This window comes from Diceros bicornis, chromosome 37 (assembly GCF_020826845.1).
Source record: "Diceros bicornis minor isolate mBicDic1 chromosome 37, mDicBic1.mat.cur, whole genome shotgun sequence".
Classification (NCBI taxonomy): domain Eukaryota; kingdom Metazoa; phylum Chordata; class Mammalia; order Perissodactyla; family Rhinocerotidae; genus Diceros; species Diceros bicornis.
The window spans coordinates 1,304,786-1,323,650 of NC_080776.1; the positions used below are offsets into that span (position 1 = coordinate 1,304,786).

Below are 18,865 nucleotides of genomic sequence, written 5' to 3' on the forward strand. Positions count from 1 at the left end.
CCCGACTGCCTCCCTGTGTTGAATGCTATCCTCTGCATTCAAATGTATGTGTTCAAAAAATGTATTACTATATGTGTGTGTGTTAAAAACAACACATGTTAGTTGTCTTACAGTTTCCGTGGGTCAGGAGTCCTGGCCCAGCTTACCTGGATCCTCCACTTCAGGGATTCTCACAAGACTCTAATCAAAGTGTCATCCAGGGCTGGGTATTATCTGCAGGCTTTTGCTTGACTGGGAAGGGATTTGCTTCCAAGCTCATGTGGTTGTTGGTAGAATTTCAGTTCCTCAAGGGATGCTGGCCAGAGGCCCCAGTCATCTCCTTGCCACGTGGGCCTTTCCAACATGGCAACTTGCTTCATCAAAGCCAGTGAGGGAGAGAGTCTGCTAACAGAGAGAAGTCACTGTCTTATGCAGCCTAACCATGGAAGTGTCATCCCATCACCTTCACTGCACCTGTTGGTTAGAAGCACGTTACAGGGCTAGTCCATGTTCAACAGGAGGAGGTTTCACAAAGGCATAAGTACCAGGAGGTGGGATCATTGGGGACCATCTTAGAACTATGTCTACCAAAGGGACATCCCTGGGAAGAATCTTAAAATTATGGATTTCTAGGTCACCTCCACCTCTACTCCCAACGTACTAAATCAGAATCTCCCGAACTAAAGTCCAGTAATATGTTCGTGTGTTTGTTTTTTGTTAAGCTTTCTTCGTGTTTCTCTTGAACAGGCAGATTTGAGAATAACAGGGGAAACCTTACAGTTTTTACATGTGCCCAGCCTCATACCAGCATAAACAGGAATATCAGGGATATTCAGTGAATCTTGAGAGAGATATGGATATTCTGCCCAGACAACACCTACAATTTTTGGAAAACTTGGAAGAGTATGAGGTATTGTTAGCTGAGTTTGACAGGGGTATGGAATTGATTGTATTGTTGTTTGTCTTTGTCTCAGAGTAAGCCAGGCCACTCATCCCTAAGGAAATGTGTGGCAGCCCTGCCTAGCAGGTTTGCTTGGCCTTGCCGTGTAGACTTAGTTTATGTTCTCCATCCAGTATGGCACACAGTCTCTCACAGCTTAGGTGTTGGGGTGGGAACTGGTTTCATGAAGGATGGAAGCATTTGGAAGATTCCTCTATACACATTTGACTAACTCTGTGGCTCTAGAAATGCTACTGCCTTTTTAGGAAGGCAACTTAAGAAGTTACAAACTCAAGGGCCTTCATTCCTTATCTTAAAATAATCATATCCTTTAAATTGACTGAGTTCTTTTCTGGAATCCTGCCTGGGAAGTCTAGGAGATGTGAGGATTTGAGCCAGATCAGACCACAAGTGAAGAACTAGAATGACTCAAAAGCTGGAGAAAAAGTTAGTTTGTAGGGAGAGGAAATGAGGCTCTACAATGGGATTCAAGGCACAGTTGAAGGTTACAGCCCAGGGTGGAAATGTCTTCAAGTTCCGTGTAGGTGGGCTGGAGCCGGACACATCCCACAGCTGCCAAGACCAGCCAAGTCCTTTGGGACAAGATTCCTTATCAGTTTTTGCTCTTCTCTCTGGCTCCTTCCACAACATACGAGCTGAAAAAAGTGTTTTAAGTTCAGAATCTTCATTTGAGAATACTTGGAAATCATACATTCTACAATAATTAAGTTTTTAAAGATCGCTTCACCTTTTATTGTTTCAAAAATATCTTTCTATCGTGTATGAGTCGGGGGAGCCAGAGAAGCCAAGTACATGAAGGCTTGTAACTCTTCACTCTCCTGTGGTAACACTGAATCACTGTGGTTTCAAGACCCTTCAAGGAGAGCTGACATCCTGAGTTTCCGTCTTCCACCCACGTAAGTGTTCACAGTTCGTCTGCGCTCTGGCTGCCTGGTTGAGCCTCCGCGGTGTCTGTGTTCCAGGTCATGATCCTGCTGTGCAATCAGCAGAGCTTCATCTGCACGCACGTTGACTACTGCCACCCACACTGCTACCTACACCACAGCCGCTCCTGCGCCCGGCTGGTCAGGGCTATCAAGCTGCTCTACGGGGACAGCGTGGACGCCCTCCGGGAGAGCAGCAGCATCAGCAGTGTGGCTCTCCGGGGCAAGAAACAGAAAGAGGTGAGAGCATGATCACCTGATAATACACCGATGATGTCTAACAGTCTTTTCTCCAGAAACACAAATTTCAGGCCCCTGCAGTTGTATAAACCAGGCTACAGATCTGTGTTATTTTGAGCAAAGATAGAAGATGAATGCAAGAAAGACAAGTGCTTTCTTGTCTTAATGTCCATGAGCAAACGTGGGATTTTTTCCCAGGTTTTGTCTTATGTCTGTGAATAAATATGAACTACTGGGGGTGGTGGTGATGAGCAGGTTGTTGTGGTTGGCAGAATAATGCGCTCCCCCCACAAGATGTCGCCATTCTAATCCCTGGAACCAGTGAATAAGTTACCCCATGTGGCAGAAGGGGTTTTGCCTCTGTGAAGAAGTTAAGAATCTTATAATGGGGAGAGTATCCTGGATTATCCAGGTGGGCCCAGTGTAATCATCAGCGTCTGTATAAGTGAAAAAAGAGTTAGGAGAGTCAGAGGCAGAAAATGTGACAACAGAAGCAGAGGTCAGAGAGATGCAGGGCCATGAGCCAAGGAATGCTGACAGCCTCTAGAAGGTGGAAAATCCAAGGAAATGGGTGGTTCTCTAGAGCCTCCAGGAGGAACGCAGCCTTGCCAATCCATTTTAGACTTCTAACCTCCGACTGTAAGCTAATAGAGTTGTGTGGTTTTAGACCAGAAAGGTGGTGGAAATTTGTTACAGCAGTAATAGGAAACTGATACGGTTATATATTAAGAAATAAGTAATAGATAGCCCAGCTGTTCACAGATAAATAATAGAGTAATCAAGGTCAAATCAGACTAAAGGATGCTCCTTCAAGAAACGATTACATTTTCTAAGCATTCAGCTGCACTTTCCTGACAGCTACACTGAACAGCTGAGCCGGCAGAAGATGAAGACAGTAACCAGGGCTCCTGGCAGGGAAGCCCTGAGCGACCCACCTGCCCCTGAACAGGCGTGATGGCCAAGACACCCGGCTGAGTGCTGCTGGATGCCCTTGCAGCTGCTTCTCACAAGTGGTTTTGCAAAGAGATTTCTATATAATACCTATTCATTTCAGTGCACATTCATGGTGCACCTGCTGTTGGCATGATATGAGGCCAGATACTCTGGGAGAAATAAAAAAAATAAGTAAGAGTAGAGGATCTTTCTACTGAGGAGTTTGCAAGCCAGGTTCGGTGGAGTGGAGGGATGGCAATAACATACAAATCAAACAACTAGAGAATATAAGCAATGGCAAAAAATGCATGGTTGAGTTGTGAAGCAATTTGTAATGCTTTAGCACTTGCAAAAGGATTTTTTTTTAATTACAGCTTTTTAATTATGAAATCAGTACAGGTTCATTGAAGAAATTTTGGATAATACAAGAGATCCTAAAGCAAAAAAAAAAATGTATTCATGCATCTCATAAGTGTGCTAATTCACCTTCTGAGATATGATGTTTTAGTTTTTTTTTTGGAAGCACATGTGTGAGGGTATAAGGCAGGTTGTATCATTGATAAAGTGCTTTTGGAGTCATACAACCTTGTGCAGGAGATACTGTTCTCCCCACTTTACAGATGAAAATTTGAGGCTCGGGAAGATGGGATTGTCCATAGTTCACATCTATAACATATTCAGCTAGACTTTAATTTAGAAAAATGGAATATTAAAGTCAGGGCTTTTTTAACTAGACTCTGTTACATCTCATGGTATTCAAACTACACAAATTCTGAGGGGAAATCAGTGGGGAGTAGATCAGTGTGGGTAACAAATAAATTGCATGAACTGCTGAATGATGACATAAAAAGAAAAATGTATACGTATATATGTCTGTGTGGGTATGCACGGTTTGTGTGGGTGCATATACATGACTGCATACATACATATCTCAAACATAAGTGATGCTACATTCAGAAAGAACCTCGTTTCATTCTTTTTCAATGTAAAGTTTGCCTTCTTATGAAAACTCCCTTAGCTTTAGGAGAAAACCATATATGTTGGAAGTTGCAAACAGCCTAAATGAATGTTCATTGTTCTGCATATGCTCTCTGAGACCTCTCACTTTGATTCCGACTCTGCCTTTACCTGTGATCCATAAATGACCAAACCCGAACATCCTTCAAGGTCCATATCAAGTGTCACCTCCTCCCTGAAGCCTTTTCTGACCTCCTTTGTTTTAACCACAGGGCATACTAGGGATGATTAACATTTTCCTTCCTTCCTTCCATGAAATTACAATGGTGTTTTACTTGTGCTTTTCTCATTCTTCATTCAATTATTCCTTCCTTCACCATCCATCCATCCATTTGTCTGTTCATCAATTTTTTTTCTTTTTTCTTTTTTGCTTTGAGGAAAATCAGCTCTGAGCTAAAGTCTGTTCCAGTCTTCCTCCATTTTGTATGTGGGTCGCCGCCACAGCATGGCTGACAAGTGGTGTAGATCTGTGCCTGGGGTCCGAACCCGTGAACCTGGGCCACCTAAGTGGAGCACATTGAACTTTGACCACTACGCTATGGGACCGGCCAGCATTCCTCAAATTTTTAAAGAACCTGTGGGCCACGCGAGTCCATCCTATATGCTGTGTATAATAATGGATAAAAGAGATGTGGTCCCTGCCCTCATAGGATGCACACAGTCTAGTTGGAGAGACAGACAATAATCAAATAAACCCCCAGATTGATGTAAAATTTTAACAGTAGTAAGCGCATCAAAGGAGAGGCACACCATAGTGAGAGAGCTTATGGACAGGGTTTTGAACTTGTCCGGGGAAATAAGACAGTCTCTCCAGTAAAGTGACAGATGAGCTTTCACTGGAGGATGTGTAGATGTTAATTGGATACAGAGTTTTCCAACCAGAGAGAAGAGGTGAGGACGAAGGACCGTGGCTGGAGCACAGAGGATGTGGTGCATGAAGAGGCTGCATAGATAGAGACCAGACCACGTAGGGCCTCCCAGGTCGTGGGAGGATTTTAGACTTTATCCTATGAGTAGTGGCAAGCACTGGGAGGTTTTAAGATCACTCTGCCTGCAAAATGGGGCTATTATATGCCTGTTTCTCCTCTGCCACTTAATTATAAACTTCTTAAAAAAGGAAGCAGTCTTAACATTTTGTATCCTGTGTGATAACTAGCAGAGTTATAGCAGAGGGACAGTAAATATTAGTGGGTGAGTGGGCTGTAGTTCTAGGGTGTTTTGTGAGCGCCCTTCACTTCTGGCCCAACGTTCTGTGTTGCTTATATTTCTGAAAGGGAAAGAGAAAGTAAAGCAAGAATAAATGTCCTCTAATCTTAACACACTTAAATTAGCTGTGCAGGTGGAGAGCTGAAAAGATTTATTGAATCTTCTGTGATAAACATTTTATTTCCAAAATGCCAGCCCCCTGCTGAAGCTCTTTTTCTCTCTCATGATGTTTCCATTTGCCTGCTCTGAATCTGTCACATAAATGAACAATGCCCACATTTCCAGAGTCAAAATGAAAACAGAGCAGGCAATAAATCAAGAATAAAAGCAGTGATTCTGATTAAAATTGAGTCTTATGAGCAATTGGTATGTCATTCCTGTTTCCTTTTTAATTGGTTTTTATGGCAGACTGTATTTCTGGCAGCTAGGACATTTTGTAATCCATCTAACTCTGATCAATGTGCTAATCTGCATTTCAATGCTCGGAGCCTCACGGTACATTCTGTTATTCTATTTTAGAACACTTCCAAACTTGAGAGTTTTTTTTATAAACTATCTTTGTGTGTATAATCACCTTCACCAAAGAATTCTTTGATTTTTCCTATATAACTGTACCTTGTCCAATGCTATGTTCTAAATAGAGTAAATGTTCAATTAGTGCTTGTTGATGAAAAAAGGAGCAGATAAAACATTTTTTTTCCTTTCAGCCAAAAAGGAGAGGGGGGTAAAAGATGATATGTGCCCAAAAAAGAAAGGGTATGGAGTTGGTAACTTTCGTGAAGCCAATGCAAATGGCAAGAGGCTAACTGATTTCCTACAGGACTGATATTTTTCTAAAACTCTGGAAAACACTGTTGTGAGGCCAAGACCAGGCCCTAGGTCTTAATTTTTCCTAGGACAGGAATTTGGTGGGCCCAACTTCTCTTCTTTTTGATCTGAACACCACAAGTGATAAATCCCTGGCCAGTCAAAGAATTGGATTTGCATTACAAATTTAATCAATAGGGGTCAGGATGAGGAGAGAAGTCACAGAGTCAAATATGATAAATATGTCCAAGACATAGTCAGAGAAGAAAATGACACTAGCCAAGTTCTACACCAAGCCGTAGCAAGCATCCCCCAGTATCCCTGACAGCTCCTGGGGCTGTGTGGCTGCCTCCCGTCGATCACAGCTCCCTCTGGTAGACGGCCTCAACAATGAAGGATGTCCTCTATTAGTCCTTTGGTCTGGGGTTACTAGTCTTGGATTTCCTTCCAGGTCCCAGCTTGCTGTGTAATTCCAACCACATTGTGCATCTCACAGTCCAGTGAAATTCCTTACTCTTCCGAGAACCCCTAATAACCAATAGATGTGTTCAGAACTAGCCTCCTACTCCATCCAGTTCCTAGCTCTCTTCTAGACATGTTTTACGTCAAATTACCAGAGCAAAAAGCAACTGATGATAGCCTTGTTAGTCTGAGTTAGGATCACACCAGTAAAGGGACTCTAGGACCTTCTCATAGCATACACAAATGCCCATCACACATGTACCCATCTTTAATATCTATCTTTCAAGCCTGAACATGTCACTCAAGAAGTGACTAGCCCATCACCCTAGTATAAAAGCCCTTCCAATTCCCTTCCTTTTCCACTAAAACAAGCATCCTAATTATCATGAGGCCACCAGAATATAGCATGCTTCCTTAGGAAGCATACCAAGATATTAAATATTTGCTATCTGAGAAGCTTGACTTATACCTTCTGTCCCCAGTAGACAGAATTAAACAGAACTCTATACTTCCCAAAGTTTCAGAGGCAAACATAAATGTTCATCCTTTTTCTTCTAAGCTGAGTATTTTCCTGTATCTCCTTGGTTAAAAAAAACCTATAGTTTAATTAAGAAGTATTGTTCAAAAGTAACCCTGAAAAAGACAAAATGTCCAGACAAAGGAGAAAGAGTGACAAAAATTATATTTTAAAATAATTATAATGATCTGGGGAAATACTCATTGTAAGATCATAGTGAAATACATTGTTTAAAATTGTGTGCTACATACATAACATCCTCAGAGTTGTGCTAAGATGTATAGGGGAAAAAAAGGCTGAAAGGAACCAAATAATGACCGTCACCGGGTTTGACATTATAGGAATTTTTGTTTTCTTTTTCATAGTTTTTCTGTGTTTTCCAGATATTCTGCAGTTTGCGTGTATTGTTTTATAGATAGAATAAAAGAGAGATGCTACATTTAAAATAACGATATTTAAAAGGAAGTCTGATACACCCCTACAATTATATGGAAAATGATTGCCATGTATGATTTTAGAACCCTTTTCAAATTATATAAAATAGGCATGATATTGATGCTGTATATTGCTTTTACATTTACAGAAGAAAAAAAGCAAGGCAGGGTTTCTCTCCCCAAATGATGCGTTCCCAAGTATGTGCCTCCATGTTTTTATCTTTCGAAATCACAGCAAGAGCTCTGATTCATTTGCTTCCAAATAGATTCATTTACAAGGCTGATTCCATGCTAGTCACATAACAGATGCATTGTCTTGGGTCTCTTTGTCAGAGTTTTGAAAGACTTTCTTGGCACATGCATGTACTTTTAGATTTGCCTTTTCTTTCAAATATCTCCAACTATAACACCACATGTGAAGCTCTGTTCAAAAATTCTTAAGGAGTTCAGTTTTATCCCTTGGCATTGAGGGAGAAAGCGTTTCATTGACATGGCTCTGGAAAAACAAATGAGCATTTATTCTGTGGAAAGGGATGGATTCCCTCTTTGCACAGCCTGGAGTGCAAAAATAGGAGGAATCAGGACTCAGGATAAATAAACAAGGGCTTGTCACCGTTGGGACCGATCCTTCTCCCAGCTGTTTTGTCCACCCCATTTCTGGGCATTTAGGGCATCGGGGAGAAAATGTCTCCTCCGTGCTTATGCACATGGGTCTGGACCCTGGTTGAGTGGACAGTTTGAAAGAAAAGTTGCTGCCTCCAATAGATGAGTATGTTGTTTGTTTTTCTTTTTGTGAGTATGGTTTTTTAAAGAAACCATCTTACCTGTACAGCTCAGCCTAGATGATGGATGCTATGAACACGTACTTCCTCGATGAGTCTTTTATCTTCCACTTCCAAACATTCCTCTATGAAATATTTTCTTTCTTCCATGACCAAATGGTTGACTTGTAAATTCAACCCTGTAAAGGGAATATTCTAGTGGATTTTAACTGGCTTAATATTTTCAAAGATTCATGTTTTAACAGCTTAGTGGAGTATAATTAGCCCTGAATGAAAGTCCAGAGATCTGCATCCTTTCCTTATCCTTCTACTAAACAGCTTTGCAGTTTGGTCAAGTTACTCCACCTCTCTGATCCCAGTTTCCTCAGTGGTAAAAGAGGAGTTTGTTGCTAAATATCTCTAAGCTTCCTTTTCATTACGAAATTAACTGCTTTTATCACTTTCAGAAAGTGTGGGCCCTTAAATAGGCCTTAAATTGTCTCTCCCGCTAGAAGATGGTTGTTTGGAGAATTGGGGGGAAGACAGCACTATTGGTTTTTGAGAGAGCACAACCCTCTTTGTCACGTATCTCGTGTTGTTTTCAGTGCTCAGACAAGTCATGTCTGAGGACGCCTTCTCTGAAGAAGAGGGTTTCAGATGCCAACCTGGAAGGGAAGAAGGACTCCGGAATGCTGAAATACATCAGACTGCAGGTATTGACAAGTGGGTCAGAAACGTGCATGGAGCGGTAAGAGGGAGGGGGCTCCACATGTCTGTTCACTGATGTTTGAGACATACAGTGCCAGTTGGCACAGTGTTGGCATAAAGTCCCCTTTAATTGGTGGGTAAGAGTGCCATCAAGTGTGCAAGGAAAAAATCCCTTCTTGCTAGACAGCCAACTTCCACAGAGACAAGGCTTGGGGAGCTAGGCTGGAACCGTGCCTCTTCCCACCCGCTTCACTCCAGTGGAGCTAGTTTTCTACCAGTGTCTGGTGCGATGCTCACAGGTCTTGGAACGAGATGATCTGGGGTCAAATCCCACATCTGCTGCTCCGGCTCTGGGACCTTAGGCAAGTTACTTAATTTCTCTCAGTCTTATTTGTCTCATCTATAAGATGGGGGTTATAATACTAGACCCATCTCAAAGGACTATTGCATGGATTAACAGAGATAGTACACTTACCTGCTTATCTAGTGCTTGAGACGTTATTGTATTGTTATCACAACCTAAGCCCTAAATCATAATCCATTTCCCCAGAAAAAAACGTTTCCTGTTTTTCTGGAAAGTGTTTAAAATGATGGTTAGAGACCTAGACTTGCCCAGAACCTACATTTATCACCTAAATTATCTGAAATAGATTCAATAGGATTTTGTGGGCTAATCTGGGGCAGTATCCACAATGTATAATGTTGCAAAGGGAAAATGCCATCCAGATTCACTGGCTTAGAAAACTAGCTTTCTAAATGGAACTCCTTTATAAATTAGAGGCTGCTCATAGTTTCCAGTGGAAATTAGCTCCTAATAGGGATGAAAACAGGGTGCTTGGGAAGCCCATCAGGGGTTCAACACAGAGATGTATTGGCTGGAGTCTTTCTTTTCTCAGAGAGCTGTACTCGTTCCACAGTTTGTTCCTTAGGGGGTTGCAAAGCAGTTTTTGTGATGAAAGCATTATAAAATTTGTATGATTTTCCTCTAATTATGCATCACCTAATGAGCTATAAAGCTTATTATACACATGCCAGTAAGGATGCTCCCATTTTAGAAAGAATTTTAAGGTCATTTAAGGAAAGCAGAGAGAGGAGAAGTGGCACTTAAGTTTCAGGAGGAGTGCAGCAATCAGTGTCTTCAAAGATTTTAAGACGTGATTTCTGTCTTTCCCCAGGTGATGAGCCTGTCACCTGCTCCCTTATCTCTATTAATCAAGGCAGCACCGATTCTGACAGAGGAGATGTATGGCGACATCCAGCCAGCTGCCTGGGAGCTCCTGCTCAGCGTGGATGAGCACATGGCAGGGGCGGCAGGTAAAGACAGCCCATGGGCCCCTGGTCCTGCCACCACTCATCCCTGTGTTTAAACAAGAGAGAGGTGCATTCATTCCATTTTCACTCCCTGGTCAGACTGACAGCAATTGCTAGAACTCTAGACAGAGCTGTGCGCTCTAGGGAGGCAGGCCTAGGTTCTGCGGGCTCCCTCTTCATTTCACTGTGTAGTTTGTAAAGAGCAGTATGTCTCTCTCAGGGTGTTACCAAATTATAATGATTTTCTCCAGAACCTACATTTTCACTATATTTTACGAAAGATAAAATTCTTGTTGTGATTTCCCAGATTTACCATGAACCGCCATCATTAACTTTATTAAATCTTATGCAAATAATGTTTGATGTCCTAATTTGTTGAAATTTAAGCGATATGTCCAAAACTACATAGCTAGTAAATGGTAGATGCAAAATATGGGTTCTTCACCTTTTTTTCCCATTTTTTGTACATATTCCTTTGGCTTTATATAGTTATTTTAATTGCAAAATGCACATGATAAAAATTCAAATAATACAAAAGTGTATGAAGTTAAAAGTATCACCCTTTTTCCCATGGCTCCCAGTCCCCTTTCCCAGAGGTGACAGTTTTTGAGTTTCTCAGGAACCCTTCTAGGGTACACTATGCACATGTGTATACATAAGTATCTATGTGTATATTATGTGTTTCCTTTTTCATACAAATAAAGCATACCATAAAGACTTTTGGCACTTTGCATTTTTTATTTATATCTGGGTGACCTTTTTTGTTTTTTAACTTTAAGAGTTTATTTGAGCAAAAATTGATTCGAATCAGGCAGCACCAAACCAGAAGCGGTTAGGAGCGCTCCGTCAACAGGAGCTCAGGGAGAGACTTGTACAGAGAAAAGGCAGAAGCCAAGTCAGGCAGTTAATGACTGGCTGTAGCTTAAAGCCAAGTTTTCTGTTTGTGATCGTTGTCCTCGGCATTTTGATTCGTAGCCTTGAGGCGTTTACAGGCTTGGGTTTTGGTTTGCTTACTTAGGTGCCACGGCACTAGAGCCACATCACTCTAATAGCCTCCTGTTTAATTAATCTAACAACTCCCCCCTTTTGGCTGTCCTCTCATGCATGAGAGATTGACCTAACATTTGGTATTAGCACCACTCTCAATCACCATCGGAGTTAGGTTGCCCTTTTCTCATTGTGAAACCTGTAGATTATGATGTCAGATCCGTGGAAGCCTTGTTTCTGCTGCTCATCTCGTTGTTCATCTTGTTTCTGTTTCTCCGAGTGCAGTGAGGCCGTCTGATGTGCTGCTGCTGGCCGTAACATACGTTTAAGATCTTTTGAGAAAACGTAGTACGCCAGGGAGACTGCAATGATAACTATTAGGAGGATAATCCGAGAGACTGAAGTATATTCCTAAGCCAGGGCTCCCATGAACCAAACCAGTTGGTATCAAATAAATGCAAGAACGTGCGTGTTTTAGCCAAGTGGCTTGTTTGTTAATTTCTTGCATTCATCCAGGTGCAGCAGAGGGTATTAGCTATGGCACACACTCCTCCTTGTTCAGCCAATAAGTGACCTAAGGCAATTCTGTTATCCAAAACCACCTTAGCAAAAACGCCTAGGGACTTTTGTTGTGCAACCATGGCTTTAGTGGTAGATTCAGCAGTAGTTGCCAGAGTTAAGGAGCATTGTCTCCCTGCACATTAACAGAGAGAAAAAGCAACTAGTGAAAAGGCAAAAGGAATAAAGATTTTCATACAGGAGATGAAGATCTTGATCCATGATCTTGGGAGAGCTGTTAACTAGAAGATGCCATCTGTTTCTGGGGAGGAACCTCCCTAGTCAATTTTAATTTTAGATCTCCAGCTGGTGTGCAGCTCCAAGAGCTGGGAAGAGCCCTTTTTAATTGAAGGATGTGGACCCAAGGTTTAAGTCCCTGAAGTTTGGCTGCTGTCTGGGTAGTGAGGAGGACCTGGTATGGTCATTCCAAGGAGCCTCAGGGAAGTCTTTGTTCTTAGTAACTCCAAATCAGAAGGGTGGGAAAAAATTGGAAACATTAGTTTGGAGAGTTGTAGCCAGATATTTGAGGAAACTAGAAGAATTCAGGATCCAGTTCAGTGTACAGATATATAACAAAGCCTCAAAGACAATGAACAGGACTAGAATTTGATATCCACAAGGTTGTGTTTTTTCTACGTATAATTTTCTACTGAATCATAATTTTTTCCTCTACAATCACCCTCATTTCTATCAAAGATAATCACAGTAAGACTAATTTGTTTGCAAAATAAGTCTAGTCTTATTAAACTTAGCCTGATTATTTACATAGGTGCAGCAGGATTAGTGATGGACCACATAGGCTCTTTTAAAATCTGCTTGGCTGTAACTTTTCATAAGGAATCTTAGATCACACTTTTAAAAGCCTCTCCAGGCTAAGAAGCCAAGCCAAGAACTCACCATCAGACTTTGCCTGGAATACCCATAGATTTGGGTGAATTCCTCTCTTCTTGAGGTTCCCAAAATATCTTGAGGTTCCTGGGCCTGCCAGGAAGTGACCTTCCTTACTTACCTGGTAAGGCTGATGCAGGAAACCCTGTAAGCAAGACACCGGGATGGTTTTTCCAAGAGACTTTATTGGCTCCAGAAAGTCAACCTTAGTCCATTAAAGCTGTCTGTTCATATCTGATTTTATGCATATTATTCAATACGACATTCTTGTCAAAAGCTTGGTAATATAACCAATGTTTCCAATTGTATCCTGTTATAAGGAGAACAGTTTCTTATTCAACTTATGCAAATAATTATGTTGCCATGAAAATAAGAATACTCAATAATTTTCTGAATTCTGGAGGGATCAGATAGAGAGAAAAAGTAAATGTTTCAATTCTGTTTACAGAGATATACTTGACAAAATCACTGTAAGTTATAGGTAGCTTAAGAGAAAAATGTTTCCTTAAATCTGGGAAAATAAAACATTAAGGAACCAGCAATGTTTCAAAGAAAAAGTTGTAAAAAAATTTTAATCATTCTCCTGGTGCATTCGATCCCACATTATTAATTCTTGTTCTGCTTGAATCCTGTTTTTCCATTAGTTTTGGAAATTCTTACCCAGTTCAGTTTTATGATCTTAAAGTTATCAGAAAGCTACATTCTAGAGTACTTGTCAGAGTCCTTTCTGTGAATCTCTATGAAGATGAAGCATCTTTGCAAAAGCATCAAAGTAAAACAATAATTGTCTGTAAATGACAAAAACACTTAAAAAAATAGCCATAGTTAAAGATCTGATGATAGTTCATTTGATAAGGAAATGTAATTATTTCTGTGGCATACAATAATTTAGGATAATAATTGGACATTAAGAGTATTGACAGATTTCTAGAAACTTTAAACAATTTCTGGAATATGTATATTAGTAATATATACCCATACACATAAAATTTAAGAAGTTTTATCATCACTTCTTATTTGACAATGCTTCCCACATAATTTAACATACCAAATAAACCTAATTAGTTTAGTATTTCTCTTTTATAAGATGAGAAACAAATTCTTTGAGATTTTCTAGGAGCCGTCTGGAAAATCTCAGTTACTTTGAGGTCAAAAAGACTTCATTTAGAATTTGATTTTGGGAAGTTGTCAAAATGTCAAAAGGTTTGAACATTTGACTAAATAAGATCTCAGATCATTATGAAATAATAATTAATTTTCTATTTAACTAAAGTGACGAGAGAAGATTTTAAAGGCGAATACAGAAGCTTACATAGTCGTGCACAAAACTTAGCTCTTTTAATATTTAGAAGATTGGGTTTTCTCAAGTAATCAAAGGCCTGATAAAGACAACGTGAAGCACAGTAAATTATTTAGGTAAGACACAAAATCTTTGCTTCCCAAGTAGATTACCCAAAGGTGAAAAACACCTTTCACAATCTTTTATCAAGAGCAGACCAATAGTCCAAGGAAATTATGTCCTTTTAACAGAGAGGAAACAAAATTCTAATTTTGCACCAATGTACTTTTGATATTAAAACTCATTCTTAAAAAACTTGAATAAATCCTTTCCAATTTTAGTTAGCTTGACCATATATGAAATTCCTTTTCTGAGATTCCTTTTCTACAAACTTTCAACAACTTTTTAAATATCCATTAAGGTTTTGTCCTATGTTTTCTTCTCTATCTCATTCTGGAACAACCAGTCATTCTACTTTCTTTACCTACCTTTCACCCTCATTATTTCTAATTAGTTTTAATTACATCTGTTGATTAGAATTCATAACCCTTAGAATCCTTTATTCCTAGTGAAAACTAAGAAATAAGCAATTGTGGACTGTTATACTAGCATTCTGTGCATTGGAAAATTTATAAATATATTTCACAATTTCTAGAAGTATATGCTTCCTCATAGTAAATTTTTCAATGTGGCACAAAACATGTTTACTAATAGACCCAAATATCTCTAGTTCCTCCATAAAAGGAAGCTGAAAGAGAGTAAACCTATGTTTAGTAATTAATACTGCAGTATTTTATCTTATTTGGATATAATCTAGATATTCAATGAATATCCATCATTTAACTTAGCTCAGTATAACTTTAAGGTTTTAAGTTACCAAAAAGATTTTGGAAACTATATTTAAGTGCACATGCCATAAAGCATAATCATTGTTGAAAGGTTCATTTATAAACTTTTATCTTACATCTATTTAGTTTGTTCTTAACAATTATGTTTTAATTACTCATGAAAATTTCATGAGACATTAAACAGCTCACCATTATTTTAAGTTATCTTTCTTGCTGACAAATTCTGTAACAAAGATAACATGAGCTTATTTGACTTTTAGTAAACCTAGGTAGAAAGAAAGTGTTATATTTAATGCTGATAACTAAAGACATGCCTGTTTTAATTAAACCAACTAACTTAAACCAGCTTTTATTTACCAAAGATTATCCTAGATCACATGAATCTGAAAAACGTTTGGGTTAGTTTCTATATTTCTGAGGGTATACTTGATTTATACAAATGCTGATTTGTCTCTAAGCCAGTTAAGTAGAGCTCTTTAAAATTAATTTTGGCAATACCGTCTGGAGGTGGAAAAATAGCATACGTCTATAACATGCATACATAGACATACATAAACACAGGCAGACGCAGAGATCTTATAGCTTTCATTTTAAAATTTTAGCCATGAGACAGTACAGTAATGAAAACTGGCTAGTTTATAAGAGAACAGTTGAATCTAAATTATGTTTCTGTCAGAGGGAATAAGGTGAGATTACCTACTCAGATGGCTAAAGCTTTTACTAATATTTGTTTCTAAATCCAGATCTTTTATTGTATCTTCAAGCCTTTTGAGATGAATGGGGAGGCTTTGGGTTTGGTAAAAAGGGTAAACGGGCTTTGAATTATTTCTAGAGCTGCATTTCTGTTCTTGTAAATGCTCTGTTTGTTAGACAAGTACAGTTGTTTTTGATTCCTCAGAGACTTGGGTTACAACCTGAATATCAAGACGCTGACCCAGCCATCCAGCTACTTTATTCTCAATTAGCTTCTTGACGTCAGGGAGAAGAGCTCCAACTAAGATGGAAAGATTCTTATCTTCTAGACTTGGACCTATGTTCCTTTGGAATGTTGTCATAAATCCCGCCACAGTGGCCTTCCAGATGTTTTTCTTTCCCTCTGGGTATGTAGTTTCATTTTAGCTCAGGGGAGAAGGCCTTAAAAAATGTTTCTATAAGGCTCTGAATATCAGGTTCAACTGGACCAACTTCTGACCGTAGAGCTACTCATAAAAAAAAAAGCCATTTTGAATATCCTGTCAGGTTTCAGCTGGGACAAACAGTAAATATTCCTGGCAGTATTGAACAACCCCATGGACACAAGAAGGGTCCCCAAAGGGAGTGCAAAAGATATTACCCTCCCAAGACCCAGAGCCGCTCCCGAAGATAGCCAAAAGAAAGAAAGACTTAGACAGTTCTCCTGAGAGCTGGCAACAGTAGGATCCTAGCCACAAATAGGGTGCAACCCAGGTATCTATCTGGCCATATTTTTGGGACCCCAAGCTGATGTTTGCCAAGCCAAGTTCTCAGGACACAAAATAAGACAAACAAGAAGGCAATAACTGTCCCTGGGAGAGAAAGGTTCTATAACCAATATTTTTCCCTGCCAATTTGTAAAGGAAAGGACAATGTTAAATTTTATCTTTTTCTCTCAACCAGGTACCACAGAAATCTGGGAGAGCTGACATTGGTGAGAATTCTTACCCGTTGCCAGCTTCTGCCAGTTTTCCCAGGATGCTGTCTGCAAGCTCTGGGGCAAGTGGGCTGTCCCAGTGGGTCTCATCGTGGTCAGAAGTAACTGTAGAAGAGGAGAAATGATTTTCCCTCTGCCCCTTATAGTAAATGTCTGACTGAGACCCTTTTGTCTCTAGGGCACCTCATGAGTGGATAAGCTTACCTAAGATGATTAAAAGTTCTCTGTTGTGGCCACTGTAATTCAAGATTATTTTTGATAAAGTTAACCTACTTGTTCAGCCTTAAAACGGAATTTTATTCACCTGAGGTCTCACACTGGACCCAGTCTAGTTTAAGTTGAACCCAGTCTGACCCTGGATCCAGTCTGGTTTCTAAATTGGAACCAGTCCTTTCCTGAACCCAGTTTTGTTTTTAAGTTCGATATAGTCTGACTCCGGCCAGTTTCTGGACCAAGTACTGAAAATAATTGGTCAAATAAAGTCCGAAAGCTTTAAAAGCCACAGAGCTAGGATCTAGGATCCCAGAGGGACTTACTATGACCTCCAGAGCCAGCAAAAAGGCAGCAAATTCAAGGAGCTTAATAGATACCTGTGCCTGGTTGCTCATTGCTCCTGGGGGCCATTGGGGTTCTCCTTCAGTTCTCTCTTCTAACACCACAGTGTTAAAAAATAATCTTAAGCATATTAAAAATTTGAAGAGTTCATTTGAGCAAAAATCAATTAGAATCAGGCAGCGCCAAAACAAAAGTGGTTAGGAGCACTCCCAGGAGAGTATTTTTCAACCTCAGCTTATAGGTTTACCTCACTCTTTTTAATGGCTACCAAATATTCCATTGAATGAATGGACATAACATATATTATTTAATCAGGACCTATTAATGGAAATTTAAGTTGATTCCATGCTTTTGCTCTTTTATATTATACTGCAACAAGTGTCTTTGTAAAATATCTCTGTTCAGATTAAAGCTCAGATTTTTGCTTCTCTACCACATTTCTCAGAGAGAGCTGCAGGAGTTCAGGGAAGGGCATGATCCCCAAATGTGAGGCAGCCATAGAAACTTCCAGGGAATGTGTGATCAGGTGGACTGAGCTTTAAGAAAAGCTGGAAGGAAGAGGAAAGGGCATGTGAAAGCCACATGGGGTGTGGAAATGCACTGGGCTTATCTGGAAAGCCTGAGGGGGACTGGGGACTGGGGACTGGGGTGGCTTTGTAGAGGGGTCACAAGTCCATAATATTAGACAAGTGAGTGGGACTCAGATTGTAACAGACCTCGAATGACAGGCTTAGAAGTGTGGACTTTCTACTGAACTGTGGAAAACTACTCATGGGTTCTGAGCCACAGAGTAATGTTGTATGTAGAGTGTGAATTATTGCCAAGTTTAATGCGGCAGCAGAGTGGAGTACTTGGGTTTTAGAAACAGAGATTTTTGGATGATTAGGAGACATATAGTTGGTCATATGATACTAAAGCTAATGAGAAAGGCCAAAGCTAGAGATCAACTTGGGAAAAGCTTGATATATGTGGCATCTGAAGCACTGAGAGTGGAGGGGATCTCTCCGGGAGAGTCAGCAGAGGAAAGAGCGGAAGGATGAGCACTAGGCCACTGGTCTTCTCCCCCTTCAGAGGATAGAAAGAAGAGCCCGGCCAGCCAAAGACCCAGAAAAATGACTAGAAAAGTAAAAGAACTTAAATAATCTCAAACCATGGAAGCAAAGGAGGATAGCCCTTCAAGGAGATTGTCCATGAAGGTGTTAAAAACTGAAAGGAAAAAAATGCTGTAAAAAAAAAAAAAATGGATCTGCTGATTAATGAGCATTACAAGAAAAGTGTTTCAGTAAAGAGATGGAGGTAGAACTCCAACCGCAGTGATTTAAGGAGTGACATGGTGTCCAAAAATTGAGGCAGAGTAGAGTACGCTTTAAAGAAAACGAAAGAAAGGAGAAAGAGTGGAGGTTTAAGAAGCTGATAGGATACAAAAAAGGATCATCAAAAGCTAATGATCACAGTAGCTAACATTTGTTATAAAACTATATCATGCACGTTATCTTTCTTGATCCTCATAACAACCATTTTACAGACGAGTGAACTGCCACTCAGAGGGTTGAAAGGACTTATCCAAGTGCACACAGCTCAGAATTAGCCTAGCCAGGGAACCAAACCCAGATCTTCTGACTGCACATATTGATGCCCTTCCCATACCCCACATTGCCTCTGAAAAATAAAATATACTTTAGAGTTCTGTAGTACTTTTCATGTCACAAAGCACTTTCTCATATATTATTTTATTCTCACAACAGATTTGGAGGCAGGTATCATCATCACCATCACCATCACCATCACCATCACCATCATCATCATCATCATCATCATTATT

At 40.0% G+C, this 18,865-nt stretch overlaps 1 protein-coding gene across 2 annotated transcripts in view; it reads left to right on the forward strand.

Annotated features, from left to right (window-relative positions):
• UNC80 (unc-80 homolog, NALCN channel complex subunit) overlaps nucleotides 1–18,865 on the forward strand; it is a 199,013-nt gene that overhangs the window by 111,728 nt on the left and 68,420 nt on the right. For both annotated transcript variants that reach the window (XM_058532911.1, XM_058532912.1), the window contains 3 exons: nucleotides 1,903–2,103; nucleotides 8,846–8,953; nucleotides 10,124–10,262. In XM_058532911.1, the coding sequence (XP_058388894.1) occupies nucleotides 1,903–2,103; nucleotides 8,846–8,953; nucleotides 10,124–10,262 (448 nt within the window). The remainder of the gene's footprint in view (nucleotides 1–1,902; nucleotides 2,104–8,845; nucleotides 8,954–10,123; nucleotides 10,263–18,865) is intronic.